Raw genomic sequence first — 17,578 nt, forward strand, 5'->3', positions numbered from 1 at the left:
ATTCCCTTGTCCTAGTTGCATTGATTTTGTTAGTACAATAGTCAATTTCATGTTACTGAGGTTACTTATATTATCTTTTGACACATGCTGACACTCAATCCAGTACAGATTTATTTTATATAACTTAAGTTTGTTCTCACAGCTCCAGGGCAATTAATTTGCACCTCCGTAATCAACTCACTATCCCATTCTCCACATCAGCATTTCCACATTTTTCCATCCTATCTCAAATCTCCTATGGCTCCCCTCTTTCCCACCTTCCCTATGGAGAACCTTGCCTCATATTTTACTAAAAAAATTGAGGTTCTTCACTGAGAAGTCTCTCTTCTTCCCTCCTCCTCATCTCACATCACCCAGAAGCCTTCTCCCACTATCTCTTCCTCTACCCATCTCACATGAAGAGGTAGCCCTTCTCCTTACCAAGGCAAATCCCTCTACAGGCACAAATGTTCCCATTCTATCTCATCTTTTCCAGCAGATTGCCCCTTTTGACATCCCTGTTCTCTCCCTCCCTCTCTACTCTCTCTCCGTTCCCATTGCCTACAAATATGTTTATATTTCTATCTTCAAAAAACTTTCACATGATCCATCCATCCAAGTTGGCTAATATCCCATATCACTCCTGCCTTTTGTGGCTAAGCACCTTAAGAAGGTTGTCCATAGTAGGTGCTTCCACTTCCTTACCTTTTCTTAACACTGAACAGTCTGGCTTCTATCATTTAACCACTGCTTTTTTCAAAGTTACTAACCTTTTAATTGCTAAATCTAATGGCTTTTTCTCAATCCCCATCCTTCATGACCTCTTTGAAGCCTTTAATAATAACAATAATTATAACAACTAGCGTTTCTATAGCAATTGCTGTATGCTAGACATTGTGCTGAGCATTTATAATTATTATCTCATTTGATCCTCACAACAATTCTGAAAGGTAGGTGCTATTATTATCCCCATTTTACAGATAAGGAAACTGAGGCAAAAAAAAAAAACGAGGTAAGGTGACTTGCCTAGGGTAACACACCTCTATCAAAGTGTCTGAGGCTGGATTTAAACTCATGTCTTCCTGACTTCAGGCCCAGCACTGTATCTACAGGGCCACCAAGCTGCCCCATTGACACTTACCAACCACCCTCTCTCCTTCCTCTCTTCTTTCTTGTCTTCCAGTTTTTGGGACGCTACGCTCAAGAGCCTCGGGCCTCTTCACTTCTCCCTCTATACCATGTTACTTGATGATCTCATCTGCCTTAGTGGATTCAATTATGATCTCTGTACTAATGATTTTCTGTTTTTTTTTTAATTAATTTGTTTTTAGTTTTCAACAATCACTTCCATAAGCTTTTGAGTTTTAAATTTTCTCCCCCTCCCTTCTCACCTCCCTCCCCAAGACGGCATGCAATCTGATATAGGCTCTACATATACATTCCTATTAAACATATTTTCACATTAGTCATGTTGTAAAGAAGAATTAGAACTAATGGGAGAAACCATGAGAAAGAAGAAACAAAACAAACAGAAGAAAAACAAAGAGCAAATAGTATGCTTCAATCTGCACTGAGACTCCCTAGTTCTTTCTCTGGATGTGGATGGCATTTTCCATCATGAGACTTTTGGAGATGTCTTACATCCTTGCATTGCTGAGAAGAGCTGAGTCTATCAGTTAGTCATCGCACAACATGGCTGTTAACTGTGTACTAATGATTTTCAAACCTCTTTGTCTGACCCTAACCTTTCTGTTGATCTCCAGAATCTCTCATCTCCAACTGCTTATTGGACATCTCAAAATAAATATCTCATAGACATTTTATACTCAGTATATACAAAGTAAACTAATTATCTTCCTCTCAAGCCCTCCTTCTCTTTCAACCATCTCTTAATTTCATGGGCACCATCATCCCTCCATTCACCCAGGCATGAAACCTGGGTGCCATCCTACTCTTCACTCTGTCTCACTCCCCATGGAAAATCTGTCTCCAAGGCCTTTTGATTTGACCTTCATATCATCTCTCACCATCCCCTCTGCCCCCCCCCCCCACCCGGTCCTCCACACACTGCTTCTATCCTGGTGCACGGCCTCGTTGCCTTATTCCTGGATACTTGTGAAGTGTGTCGTAGACAAGATTTTTATTTGGGTATTAGGTTGTGTAGATGGCCAGCGAGATCCTATCTAACACTGAAATTCTGTGATTCTTTGATTTGGGAGAGAAAGGCAGAGGGTATTCTTATTTGCTGACACATTAGAGATGTTTTATCATAGAAGAAAGTAATAATAGTACTTATATAGCACTTTAAAGTTTGAAATGCACTTTACAAGTATTACATTATTTTATCCTCAGCCATGTAGCTGAATTAAAGAAGTTTTTGTTTTGTTTTAGTTTGTTTTTTGTTAAAAGAAAATCACATGTAATTTCACTGTGATTAGGATAATAAGTAAAGGAAAAAAAATTTCAAAGATTCTCAAGTAACCTGTCTTTAAGAATAATCTAGAAATATTACTAGCTTGGAATGTTTTACTTTTTTGCAGCTTGTTTGTTCTCAGACCTCAGACACATTTTTAGACTGTTGGTTTCATACTGTACTGATGTTTATGGAAATAACTTGATTTTATCATCTTATTAATTTATTCAAGTATTTTTTATGTGTTATACTACATATTTTACTTAGCCTTAAGATGAGTGTGTTTTTGTGCTTGAATTGTCTTCCATTTTGATTTCATTCTAAAGGTGGTGAAGTTGAGAAAAGAAGTGAAGAGGACTCGAGTTTTGGTTATTCGCAGGCTTACCAGGCATATCACCAAACTGAAGTCAAAAAAGTTAGTCATTTTTATTAATAATCATGTACCGCTTAGTCACAAATCAGGAATTATTTTTCTCCGTTGTTCACTATGTTAGGAGGTAGGCCCACAATAAGAGTTTCAGCAGCTAACTTCTATAGGGAACATAATTGTTGCCCTAATTGAGTTTCATTAACCTATTCTCTTGAGTTTGGGACCAAATTAGTAATTTCTTTGTGAATTCATGTAGTCAAAGTTTTCCACAGTTTTCCTTTAAGTGACCACAAGTATTATGTTTCCTATGGAACAGAAGTAGAAACTTTTTTTTTTCTTGGCTAGTTATCTGTAATTTGTCGTTCATTCTTGAACAAAAAATTTCCTTTTATACCAACTGAATATGGTATTTTTAAAGTTTTATAGTTTTAAAGTTCAGGTACCCTGAATCAGTTGTTTACTTTGAATAATATAGTCCAGGGGTGGGGAACCTGTAGCCTCAAAGCCACATGTGGCCCCCTAGGTCCTCAAGTGTGGTCCTTTGGCTGAATATTCTGTGAAGTTTGGATTCAGTTAGAGGCCCACATGTGGCCTTGAGGCTGCAGGTTCCCCACTCCTAACATAGTCAGTCCTTAAGTACCGTCAGGTAACATTTCTAGAAAATGGTCCTGAAAGTCAAAAACACAAATGTTTATTCGTTGAACCTATGAGAAATAGAAGGTTAGCTTCCCACATCTACCAAAAACTGTAATGTTTTGCTAGAGATTGCTGAAAATACACTTTTCTGCATAAAATTCTTTATAATAAAACATTAATTCTGATAATATGTGCTTTTCCCAACACAGTAACCATGAAATAACCCATAAAATGCAGGACACAAAATAAAATTAGTAACGTGTGAAACATTTTTTCCCTAGTAATTCCCTAGAATTCTGTGACCTTTTGTGCTAACATCTCAATCTTAAAAAATTGATTTCAGACAATACTCATTTTTCATAACACATGGAATCTATAGTACCATTAATACTGTGCAGCAAATAAAATTCTTAAATTTAAATCATTTTTTAACCTGAATCTTACTTTCCACTGTGTTAGATGGAAGTGTGGGGGGTATTGTACTATATACTGTACTGCTGTAAACCTCTCTACCTTAGCTGCCCTCTGAAAACCAAGGAAGAGGTTGCTAGGATTTTAGTCACTCAACCTAGTTGTCCAGCATCCCAGCATGGTCAGTTCTATGTTTCCCTATCTCCAGCCCCTTTAAGATCTTCAGCAGTCCTGGGAGTAGAGCCAGTGTTTACCAAGACCTTCCCAAGGAGAGGGTCTTCCCCTCTTAGCTCAGCACCCCAGGCCATATAGCCCTGTTCCTTCTCTCCTTCATTCCCTCTGAGTACTGAAGAGTTTAGCTTCAGGCTGAGCTGGTAGGAGCAGCCGCTAGCAACTTCCCCATTTGCTCAGAAGACTGAGGTTTCCACATCATACTTAGATATTCTGTCTCTATTGCATATAGCCAAGAATGTGATGGGTTTGCCCAGCCAAAGTGAAAATAAGGTTACTAATACAATCATGGGGATGCTTGAAGTCTTGAGAGTAAAAGGCATGAATGTTGAAGATCAACTCTAGTTTTATTTTTTATTGAAACTACAGATTAGTTTGAAATTTAAAACATTTAATAATAATCCTGTACATTTATGTGTTATAGTTTTTTAAAGAATTTGTACAAGTAAGATCTCACTTGATCTGCTGTTTTTTTTTATTTTATTGCCAAAAAGTTGTACCATGTTATCACTGTCACTAGTTTTTGGAAGAATTATATTTACAGTGCTTTCTTCTCTCAAACACTGTTCTTTGTTTTCATAACACCTTCCCACATTAGACTTGCTTTTTTCCCCCCTATTGCATCTCTGTTCCATATTTATGCAGCTTTACTCCCATAAGAAGTGTGTCCTAATGACATTTCATGTTTCTGTAGTTTTGAAGGTGTATCAGAGCCCTTTATTTACAACAACCCTAAGAGATGCAGGTGTACAAGTATTATACCCATTTTATCTATGAAGAAACTGAGTCTTTGAGAGATTAATTGATTTGCCTAAGATCCTGTGCAAATGTTAGAGCTGACACTTAAGCCTAATACTACTTAATGGTCTTTTTACAATATTTAGTACTTTCATTTCAAATAAACACATCAATATGCTTATTTTTAATTATGAATTTTATTATAACTTAAGTAGAAGTATTTTGGAAATATAAAAGGAAAAATTCTCAACAAAAAATAGGAGAGACTTGTGCAGTCATGTATAAATTGTTATTTACCAAATAAGGAAGTTTATTAAAAGTATTTGCAGACTACTAATAGAAAAACAATTTTGTTTTGTTGTTGTTATTGTTTTTAATACCCATATCTTTGTGAGAAAATTCAATAGAGATAATTAGATTAAAAAACCAAGAGAACATGGAAACAGAGAAAGTAGGCCCTCTGCTGGTGGTTATATGAATTACAGTATTTAAATGTTCTTTATTTCTTCAGTAATCATCCCAACAATTAATCATTCCTCATTTATGTCTTTCCATTAGTGTTTAAGATTTATTGTACTTTTAACTTTTAACAGAATTTCCCATATTTTAGTAAATATGTATATATGCTACAAATGGCTTATTTTTGTTACATACATAATGATGTGTTTTCTACAGGGGTACTGAAGATATATTATCCAAAAATCAAAGACGAACACAGCGATTACTTGAGGAAATTCATGCCATGAAGGTAATGATGTATGTTAATTATATAGTTTTGTTTTTCCACTTATGTTATTACTAATTTGAAAACTTCATAGATGTTTCTAGTGACCTACCTGAAACACTGCATAGATCAGCTTGGCTAAAGAAAATGTACAATATGTAAGCTTTCGCTTTTCCATGTCTTTTACTAAATCTCCAAAATTGTTAGAATAGTTTGAATTGTAGACCTGCTGAACTGAATACACCTGTTTAGCAAAAGAGTTTCATGCCACGAGCTTGTACTGTGATCAGCACAAGTACAAGAATTGGTGTAACCATGTTATTTAGGAGTGTTGATAGTGATACTGGTTTTTAATATCGTACTTTGTTCATTGCCAATTCAATAAATGTTTGTGTGGTGACATGAGTATTTTCAGTTCAATTCTGTAATCAATAGAAGTTGTAATGCCTTAACAAGAACTCAGTCTGCCCCTGTCCCCTCAGTCATACTTGTCACTGACCTAATTTTCGGTCCCTCTCATTCTTTAAATTGTAGAACTCTCATTTTCTAAATAACATATCATCAAATGTCTAGGAAACTTTCATTACAAACTTAAAACAACATTTGGTAGCAGCAGTTATCTTAATTATAAGGTATGATTTGTATGCATGGATGAATATTGCATTTCAAAGGTCTGGGTTTGAAGTTGAGTAGAAAATTAAGAGAACTCAAAGTTCTTTCCTTTTGTTCACAAATAATCAAATCTTCTCTACATTCTTTCCTTCTTTATCTGTAGGTTTGTGGAATTCCTCATATGGCAACTTGCTCTAGGGTGGCAGCATGCTTCTGATTTAATAGAAAACTTCTAGGGGTGGTCTCAGGCACATAGAGGTTAAGTGTCTTGCTTAAGGTTTGCTAGAGGCAGAATCTGAATTGAGGTCTTCCTCCTTCCAAGAACCAATATTCAATTTTATTCCTTGATTCTTCACTTTCATCTTTGTAAAATAAAAAAAAAATAATAAAAGAGAAAAAATATATAGTTAGTTGTTTGGGAAAATTATCAAATGTATCAGCTGATTTTGCTTTAATATTTTTGTTACAAGGAAGGGTTAAGTGGATGGTATTTGGGGATAAGATGGTAAAACAGCTATGGAATAAAATCTTTAAAAATAGCAAAGGAATAGATAGAATATATCATACTTGAGAAAGGTAAGTTTTTTTTTAATTAAGGCAGTTATGAAATTTTTAATTAACTTAATTAAAATTACTTAATGCATATTTCATGGTCTTAATTGGCCTGTTGGTTTTTATTATATATGAAATTTTACTCATTAATCTTAGTGGATTAAAATAGGGTCTCTGAAAGTAACAGTAAAGGAGTGTGTGTGTGTGTGTGCGCGCGTGTGTGTGTGTGTGTGTGTGTGTGTGTGTGTATATGTAACCAAAGTTCTAACCAAATTACATTGCCTGTCTAAATTATCCCTATAATTTCTACTGGATAGTCATTTTCATAGTCCTAAATTATTCAGAGGCTTTGAAATACTATATAATTGCTATGTTTATTTTACTTGGAAAGAGTGCAGTATGTTGAATATGGACAGATTTGGGAATGAAAGATACTATGAGTAATACAGACTTTCCTATATAACTTAACTATTTTCTTTTACATAGAGAATTTTCAGTGCTTGTAAATCTGTATTCAGAAGTTGAGTTCATTATACATTTTCATTATCAGAAGTAACTTAGATTTGATAATTTAAGTTTCTAAGATGTTCATATTATTTGTTTACTCATTCATTTATATTTCACTATAAGTTTTGTTTAATTTGTTGTGCCTGTTGTCTAGGCTTCTCAAGACCCTTATGAATCGACTTCTGTTTCCTGAGGGCCTCCAGTTCATTACAGGCAAAGTCCTACAGCTTTTGGCCATAGTGTTACATGTAGTTAAATTCAGTTGTCTTGACTTCATCTTTTTCTTAGGCCTTTTTGAAAATAAATAAATAAATAAGAACACAGTGGAAAACCAAACCCACTGTGCCATTTATCCTTGAGTGTGAAGTTCTGGTCCTCAGATATTCTTTTTGAAAATTAATTATTTTCTCTTGAAAGCAAACACAGAGAACAGTTTTTCAAACTGAAAAATCTCTTTTCAAGGATATGTCTATTTTGTACTAAAAGTGAGAATATCAAATAAGACAATGCAGAAAGCTCACCATTTCAATTAAGTTTAGAGAAAGACTTCTACTTATCCCTCCTTTCCAGAAGAATTTTTTTCCTTTGCTCAGACAATGCCACATTTCTATTGTTTTGCTCATGGAATACCATCCTGTACTTGCTTTCTATGATAATAGGGTATTTTATTGTGTTATGACTTTCTTGTGAAGATTTAAGATATTTTTAGAAATGAAAGTATCCTTTTTTCTGGACAAGAAAAATGCACTGATTTTTATGATGCCGTAAAATCATAATGTTCTGATTTCATAGACTTTGTAATATAAAATCCTGCCCTTATTGTCCTTTTGTGTTGAACCAACACTTGTAGCTTGAGTATATTGGATATGTAATGGTTTATGAAACTTTCTGATATTATTGGAAGTGACTTGTAGAATCCCAGCAGTTTTACATTTCAACTTTATATTTGGGTGATGATTGAGTGTAGGTTATTACTTTAAATACTCCACATATGCAGAAAATCTTTCCTAGATACCTTAATGCCCTGCAATTGAGGCATCTGGAACTTCACAATTCAAAATATGGAGAATTCTTCTTCAGCTTATAACATTAACTATCAATTTTGAGCAAAATTTTAGTAAATAACATATGTCTGGATGGTGTGTGAATGATGTACCTGTCTCCAAAGTATGATCTATTTCTTTTCTAGTTTTATGCTGTTTAGCTGGGAATGAAGAATTCTGTACTTCCTAGTCAAAATTTGACTGACTCAACAGCCCCCTTTGAAATGATGTTAACAGAAAGTTTACAGGGCCTCCTATGTTGGAGATATCAAAGTTACTTAGAGGATGGTGGAATCCCTTTTTGCCTCTGGCTTTCTTTAAAGACACTGCCAGCAAGTTTTGATGTAGCTCTGTTTTCTTTTTTGGTCTTCCTTTCCTCTTTTCCCAGTTGCAGCTATGAAAAAGCTTATCAGGCTTGATTGAAAAACAGTTTAGCTTTTGATGGAAAAAGGAAAAACATGAGTTGATAAGCATATTTGTTAAAAAGAACTGATGGAAGAACCAGCTTTAAGAGAAGGATGAAAACCTGGAATTCACTTCTTATTGCTTCCCCGTTATTTACATACTTTTCTACTCCTCTCCTAATCTGGAGGTGAAGAAATATTCCCTTTTACATCGAGATTTGATCACCTGTGTGCTGGTACTTCCAAATATAACAATATGTTTCCCCATCCTCTGCTTCTGGTAATTGAAGCAGATAGCAAAATGACTTGTATAAAACAATCACATATTGGCAACCTGTTTCTCCCTCCTTCCATTTAACCTGCTATAATGGAAAGCACACCCTACACCCTCCCCTAAATAGTCATTTTTTTTCTATCCTGCATTTTCAATTTTGTATTTACCATAACTTCACCCGCTCTCCTCTCTGGGACGTTGTGAGGGCTCAACTTAGGTAATTGGATGTAAAGCATTTTGCGAACCTTAAAGCAGTATATAAATGCCAGTTATTATTTTTAGCCTGTGGTCACCAGGCCTCCACTTTGGTGATGACTTCATTCCCTGAGCATTCTACTGTACTTCTACTGAGCTCAGACAGTGTTTCTAGAGCAATACAGGGGTGTGCTGGTAAATGTTGGGGGAGGGGAAGATGCAGATACACATATTTAAATTCATTGTTAACACTTTCTTAAGTCTAGAAAATCAATGAAACAGTAAATCAAGCCCTGATTTGTAGTAATTGCTCATTTCTGATGTTTAAATGCTCACACTGAAAGTTTAACAGTGGACTATAGCAAGTAAATTAGTGCCAGCTGCAGTCCACCCTCCGCACCAATCTGAGACAGTGGTTGTCACTACGTCACAGGGAAAACATACTGATTCTGCTAAAAATCTATTTTCTCCTCAACCTCAAAAAATTGTTTTACTCTGAAAAGGAAAGAAGGAGGTGAAAACTGGACATGTATGTCCACTGTGCTAGATACCATGCAGCGTAGTAGCTACATTATAGAAGGGAGAATAACAGTGGAAGTGTCCCAGATTCATAATAGACAAATCCAAGAGATTGCAGTCATCTATGGCCTCTGCGAACCAAGTTTGAGTAGTAAGGAGAGTGAACTAGAAGCTCTCTAATATAAGGAGGTAAATTTGCTATCATAAGTATCAGAGTAAATTAACATATTTTCATATGATGGAATCCAGGAATTAAAAGAATAAAACATGATGAGTAGAGTGTTTAGACAGATATTGAAGGCAGAAACAGAAGTCATATTATTCAATTTAACAAATAATTAGCACCCAATCACAAACGAAAAGCAAAAGGGTTTTGTCCTAAGGCACCTTACATTCATGCTAAGATGGAGAGGGTTATAGTATGTAAGTATATAAATATAAGGTAATTTCAAAAGGGAGAGAATATTAGCAAAGGGAGAATCTAAATCCAGGAGATCTAGAATGTCAGAGGTGGCGTTTGGGTTGAGTTTTGGAGGAAGCTATGTGAGAAGAGAATATATTCCACATTAGGAAGACACATGGACATAAGTGATGGAATATTGTGTATGGATAACAGCTTGTAAACTCATTTGACTGGAATAGATAATACATAAAGAAGATTGATATGAAATTATGCTGAAAAGGGAGGTGGGAACTAGTTTGTGGAGAGCTTTAAATACCAGATTAAGGCAAAAAGGAACCACTGAATATGTTTGAGAAAGGAGAATGATACAGATCTCAGGGGAAGTTCACTTTGACAGTTATGTGCAGGAAGAATTGGAGATGCAAGAGACTAGAAACAGGAAAAACAATTCGAAAGTTATTGCAATATTCTTGGCAAGAAGTTATAACTTTGAACCTAGTTTAATGAACTGGGAAAACGTGAAGGAGTAGAGTGAGTGGCAGTAGCAGGAATGAAAAAATTTTAAAAGCATTATTAAGCACTTTACTATAGGTAAAACACTGTGCTGAGTATTGGACATACAAATAGAAAAATGAGACAGCCCTTGCTCTCAAGGGACTTACATTCTAATAGGGGAGACAGCACATGTGGAAGGATTTAGCTGCAAGTCAGACAGAAAGTTCTCATGATCATTGTGCTTCAGTGGCAAAGCAAATGGTAATACCTTTTCTTTTTTTAAGTAATTCCCAGTGATAAAATCATGTAAGTTTCAAATATTCAACAGTTTAACAGTGCCAAGCACTTTGATAGTTTCTTTTCTGGGTCTGCAGTAGCTGTGGCTCTAGCCCCTAAAGGAATAACTGTTAGTGTGCACTTCCACAGGGGGCTCTAGTCTGGAAGCATTGTTATTATCAAGGGTCTTGAATTCAGGGTCCTGGACTGTTTCCATCAGTTTGAGGAGAAGATGGTAGACAAAATGGTGGTGGTTAGACTTACCTGATACATGCTACCTCCTCACTCAGCCTTGGAATGCCTGCCCTGTAAGTGGCATTTGGTTGGCATTTGGTGGGAATGGCTGGCCCTTTCTCCACAGGAGTTACTTTCCTGGATGGTAGCTGTGAATGCTGGGTTTTAAATAGGACCAGTGGATTGGGAGATGGGAGTTGCCACAACCAGGGTTCTTGTGCCTCTTGATGGCACAAGTTGTTGAGTCCTATTGAATTAGCAGTTGTTGCTAGTAGTGGTGAGGAAGGTGATTCCCTTTTCCACAATGATTTTTCTCTTCAGTGATTGTTTTAGGGGGCATTGCTATTCCCAAAACCCTTAAAAGGCTCCTAGTCTGTAGCCATTGGGGTCTGAGGATGCAAGGTGGCCACAGTGGTGGTAGGTGCTTTGGCATACCTGGTATGTGCTCCTAAGCCAGAGAATAAAGAATAGGAGGTAGAAGAAATGGTGAATGAATAAAAGGTTGTGAACTGAGAGAGGGATTTCAAAGTTCTGTGTATACTGATGGCAGCATAGTTAAAGGTGACAGAATGATTTAAAAGATATGAGTATCTTTGGGAGTGGCAGAGGTAGAGTGAACTCAAGGTGCAGGTCTTGGATGTTAAGAAAATTCATGAATTGAAAAGTTAGAGTGAGTGGTCAGAAACAAGAATATTGAAAGTTTCCAAGTGTGAGGGCAGATGTCTGGTTACAGAGGATATGGTCCAGGTACAGATCTTCTTGAAAAAAGTAGGGTGATGACCTGGGGTCAGTAATTAACTTCAATAAGATCTGAACCAGGTGACATAGATGGATGAATGAACCTCAGAGGAGAAATGATTAAATTTTATGATTTTATGCTAATGGTAGCATAAAAGTCGGAAAGAGGCAGCGAGAAACAAAGGTGATATTTCTTGCTGGCCCCATCTATAAGAGATGACTAGAGAACAAGACAGGAATGTAGGGGACCCAAGTGTCTATGAGCATGAAAAAGAGATCTAGAGCAAAAAAAAAAAAGTTTACTTAGAATAGGGTTTCAGAAAACAAGGTAGAGTTTTTGGTTGTTGTTCATTCATTTCAATTGTGTCCAACTCTTCGTGACCCCATTTGGGGCTTGCTTGGCAAAGATACTGAAGTGTTCTCCAGCTTATTTTACAGATGAGGAACTGAAACAAATAGGATTAAGTGACTTGCCCAGTGTCACAAAACTCATAAGTGTCTGAGGCCAGATTTAAACTCATGAAGATAAGTCTTCCTGACTGCAGGCCCAGCATTTTTATCCACTGCACCACCTCGCTGCCTTTCCATTATATTACACTACCTCTTTACCCCTGAAAATTAATTTTTCCTTCTCCATCTCATATTACAGATTAGGAAATTGAGGCAAACAGTTACACAGGGTCACAAAGCTAGTAAGTGTCTGAGGCCAGATTTGAACTCAGTCTTCCACTGTGCCACCTAGCAGCCCCACTGGGTAGGTTAGGGACTTGATAAGGCTAAGGTAGGTAGAAGCTAGAGACAGGGAAGTAAAAACAGGTGAAAATGTTTTTCTTCTTGGCAGTTGTTGACTATTAATCACAAGGTTTAGGAGAAGAAAAGGTGGGAATTTGTTGGCTGGCAAGGAATTCTAATAGTTTTCAATGGTGAATTCTCATTTTACTGGGGCTCCCACCTTTAAGAGGCCTGTGATGTTGGAAGATGTCATTTCTCTCCCAGTCACCAAGGAAAAAGAGAGATTGGTTTTCCGAACGAGTAAATACTGGACGACAAATACATGTAGCTAGATGGCACAGTAGGTAGAGTGCTGGGCCTGGAGTCAGGAAGAACTGAATTCAAATCTAGCCTCAGACACTTAGTACTTGTGTGACCCTAGGCAAGTCACTTAACCCATTTTGCCTCAGTTTCTTCCTCTGTCAAATGAGCTGGAGAAGGAAATGGCAAACCACTTCAGCATCTTGGCTAAGAAAACCACAAATGGGGTCGTGAAGAGTTTGATGATTGAAATCAATAAGCAACTACAAAATATCGAACATGTCACAGATCTCTGGTGTAAATCATCACATGCTCCCTGAAACTTGGAACTACTGGTATTTCTTTGAGCAAAGCAGCACAGATTTTTGTTTGTTTGCCCTTACTATGATTACTATCATCAAAGAATACTGTAGACCTATGGAAACAAAGAGAAAATAGATGAGGAGTTAAAGAAATGATAGACTATAAGTTGGGAATGGGGACTTCAGTTATCCAGACATTTTCTGGAGATTCTCATTCTCTCTTCTCTCTTCCCTCCAAAGCAGACTAGTTAATCATTTCTTGATTTGCCTTATTTATTATCATTTAAAAAGTAGAGGAACCAACAGTGGGAACTTTTATTCTGCATCTGGTTCTGACTAGAAGGTACTGGTTGTTTCAAGTCGTAAGGGAAAGTGCCCACTTCATCTTAGAATTTATGATAGGGTTAGGAGTAGAGACTAGACCTGTGATTTATTTGGAATAGAGAACTCATAGGTGAGGAAACTTTTCTAGAATGGGTGATAGAAAAGAAAAATTAATCGAATTTATACTAGAAAAACTGGGTATAGCCTGAAATTTGCTCTGAATTTGGAGAGAAAAGATTTTGAAGGGTTTACAGAAGGATTAAGAAGTATGCTGTGGACAAAAATTCAACAGGACAAGATATCATAGGAATAGGGAAATCATAGGAATAGAATGAAGACTCAAAGTGAAACCATTTGATTGAGAAGGGAAGGGGGAGTTGCTTAGAGAGAATGTTTTCAACATGCTAGAACTTATCACTAACTTATATTTTACAGACATGTTTTTTTTTATTTCAAAGGAAGATAATGACAGTTTTGTTTCTATTTTGTTAAATTTGACATACACTTTTTAAAAAACAAGAAATATTTAACAAGTTCACAGTTTCATATATTCCACTTTGTTCTTTGCATATTGAAATGTTTATTAATGATTAAGTTCACAATAAAAGTAATTTTGAAAGACATAAATATGGATGAATAAAGTGTGCCATAGTCCCTTAAAAATAATGTTATGAATTTCAGAGATCAGAATGAGCTGAGTCAGCATCGAAACAGGGTCTGTTCTGGGCTGGGCCCAACTCAGGCCAGTTCCCCAATAGTTTAGGTTATAAACAAAATGAGATGCTTGTAAGTCATTCAACAATTAACAACAGCAAGCTTCATTTAGCCATAGGAGGAGAGGGATATTAAACAAGGATAGGCATCAAGGGTACTGCAAGTTGATTCTGCAAAGCTACTTTGCACATTACCTATTAAGATCCACTAGCCAAGCCTCTGGAGCTTCCTGAGTCTGTTTTGTAGGCTATGAGGAAGTGACTTCAACAGTCTTAAGTCCCCTGAGCCAGCCAAGTCTCAAGGAATGTCTTAATACCTTTTAAGGAAAAACTAGCCTAACTTGCCTGGAGGAGGAGGGGTTATGATACCACTCCTACCACTGGGTCTTTAGAGCTTTATTTAGGAAAAAGGAAGGATCAGATAGAAGATAATACTGCTATACTACATGGATTGTTGGAATGATAATAAGAGACAGAAGGCATTGTGGCTGAATTTTTATTTTGCTTCTCTTTTCTCTGCAAAGGAGAATGTTTTTTAGATACAAAGGACAAGACAAAAATAAGGAGTTAAAATCCAGAATACATGGGAAGGTAGGAAGAATGCACTCTGTTTCCCTGTATTGAGTTCAAATCAGCAGGCCAAGACAAAATGCATCCCAGGATACTGAAAGATTGGTAAATGTTGTTTAGCCATTGTCAGTGTTGTTTAAAATGGCATAAAAAAAGTCAAAAGGAGAACAGAATTTTAAAAAGGAAATAAATTCTTTTTTATTGATAACTTTTGTCTTTATATCACATTAATTTCTAACTCTTTACTTATCCTGTGCATCTGCTTGGAGCAAAGATTTAATAAGAAATAGGAAAAAGTAACAGTAGAACTAACCAATGTATCTGTCATATCTGGTAGTATTTGCAGTGTTCCATACCCATTTTCTCACTCTTCTCCAGGGCCAATCCTCTTCATTATAATTATGGAGCATTCATTTTCTGGTTTGTTGTTCTTTTTGTTTGCATTGTTATAGTAATCTTTTGTGTTGTTTTGTTTATTTACTTTTCACCCAATAAGTTTTCCAATACTTCTCCGAATTCTTCACACGTGACAATCCATCTCCTATTTATAATTTTGCATACCTAGAATATGTCCCTTTTTTACTTTGACCTCATAGAGTTCTTCTCTGTCTTTAAGATACAACTCTGTCACTCTCTTCACATGAAGCCTTTCCTGGTCCCTCCCTACTGCTAATGATCTCTTTTCCAAACTACCTTGTATAACAACTTTGTACATAAAGTGAATAAATACATCTACTTTGCATATACTTGTATTTAATCACTTTATTTTTGTGCATAGATAGATTGATACTTATTATCTTTTCCATCAAGACATAAACTTCTTTCAAGTAGGAATTTTTTCTTTCTTTGTACTTATATTCCTACTCTAAGCACAGTACTTGGTACATAGTAATGGCTTAATAAATACTTGTTGATTGATAGATAGGTGATACTCAAATTGTGTTCATTTTTGTATGACTATTTTCTTTTTTCTCTTCTCTCTATAAATTCGCTCATTAAGTATTTATTAAAATTATAGAATCAAAGATCTGGAAAGGACCTTAGATTCCATCTCTCGATGAAAAAACCGAGGCTTAGGGAGGTTAAATGACTTGCCCAAATTCACATGGGTAGTTAATATCAGATGCAGAATTTTTTTCAACTTAATAATATTTTATTTTTTACAATTACATGTAAAGATAGTTTTCAACATTCACTTTAATAAGATTTTGAGTTGCAATATTTTTTCTCCCCCCTCTGCTCAAGACAGCAAGCAATCTGATATAAACTATACATATATAATCATAATAAACATATTTCCACGTTGGTCATGTTGTGAAAGAAGAATCAGAACAAATGGGAGAAACCACAAGAAAGAAAAAAAAAAGAGAAAATAGTATCTTCCATCTGCATTCAGACTCTGTAGTTCTTTCTCTAGATGTGGATAGCATTTTTCATAATGAGACTTATGGAATTGTCTTAGATCATTGTATTGCTGAGAAGAGCTAAGTCTTATCGAAGTTGATCATTGCATGGTGTTGCTATTACTGTGTACTATGTTCTCCTGGTTCTACTCACTATTCTCAGCATCGGTTCATCTAAGTCTTATCTGCCTGCTCTTCATTTCTTATAGAACAATAGTATTCCATTACATTCATATACCACAGTTTGTTCAGCTATTCCCCACTTGATGGGCATCCCCTCAATTTCCAGTTCTTTGCCACCACAAAAAGAATTGCTATAAATATTTTTGTACATGTGAGTCCTTTTCCCTTTTTTATGATCTCTTTGAGACACATACCTAGAAGTGGTATTGCTGGATCAAAGGGTATGCACAGTTTTATAGCCCTTTGGGCATAATTCCAAATTGCTCTCCAGAATGGTTGGATCAGTTCACATCTCCACCAACAATGCATTAGTGTTCCAATTTTCCCACATCTTCTCCAATATTTATCATTTTCCTTTTTTGTCATATTAGCCAATCAGATATGTGTAAGGTGGTATCTCAGAGTTATTTTAATTTGCATTTTTCTAATCATTAGTGTTCTAAAGCATTTTTTCATGTGACTGTAGATAGCTTTAATTTCACCAGATGCGGAATTTGAATGCAGTTCCTGTGATTCCAAACCCACTATTCTTTCCACTGTACCATACTAGATTATAGAATACTAGAACTAGAATCGATTTTAGAAATCATCTAGCGTGAATGGGACCAGAGGAATGACAGCAACATGTAAAATCTTAACATTCTTTAGTTAATTGATATAAGTCAGACATTGGAAATGCAACAGTATGATTGGTCATCACAACATCCGTATTTCATTATCTCAAAAGCATTCCAGAACTTTAACATGTAGCTTGCTCTTGTTTTTTTCTCTGTAATAAGCCACAACTAGTCTGTTAAAACTTTTAAGTTTTTCCATCAAAAAAGTGTTTTTCCAAATTTTGTTTCCTTTCTTGTAAAAAGAAATTTTATTAAAAATAAAGAAGGAAGGAAAGAAACAAGCATTTATTAAGCAGCTACTCTATCTCAGGCATGTGCTAAGTGCTTTACGACTATTATCTCATTTGATCCTCACAACTCTGAGAGATTTGTGGTTTTTGTTGAGTCAAATTTTAACTCTTCATAATCCCATTTGGGGTTTTCTTGGCAAAGATACTGGAGTGGTTTGCCATTTCCTTCTCCAGCTCATTTTGCAGATGAAAAAACTGAGGCAAAATGGGTTAAGTGACATGCCTGGGGTCACACAGCTACTAAGTGTCTGAGGTCATATTTGAACTTAGATCTTCCGATAATTATTGTGACTTTTTGTTGTTGTTGTTGTTATTGTTACCAACCTGTACAGAGTACTACAATAATTTCTAAAAGGAAATTATTTGGAAGTTTCTGTGGCAGAATTATAT

General features: G+C 35.9%; 1 protein-coding gene across 2 annotated transcripts in view; it reads left to right on the plus strand.

Moving 5' to 3' along the window:
* Positions 1-17,578, plus strand: part of SRFBP1 (serum response factor binding protein 1) — a 102,225-nt gene that overhangs the window by 27,716 nt on the left and 56,931 nt on the right. The window contains exons 2-3 of one of the 2 annotated variants that reach the window (XM_027875127.1): positions 2,719-2,807; positions 5,454-5,526. In XM_027875127.1, coding sequence (XP_027730928.1) covers positions 2,719-2,807; positions 5,454-5,526 — 162 coding nt within the window. The remainder of the gene's footprint in view (positions 1-2,718; positions 2,808-5,453; positions 5,527-17,578) is intronic. The other variant, XM_027875128.1, reaches the window with a different exon arrangement.

Source organism: Vombatus ursinus, unplaced genomic scaffold (assembly GCF_900497805.2).
Source record: "Vombatus ursinus unplaced genomic scaffold, bare-nosed wombat genome assembly UNPS02014807.1, whole genome shotgun sequence".
In the NCBI taxonomy this organism is placed as follows: Eukaryota; Metazoa; Chordata; class Mammalia; order Diprotodontia; family Vombatidae; genus Vombatus; species Vombatus ursinus.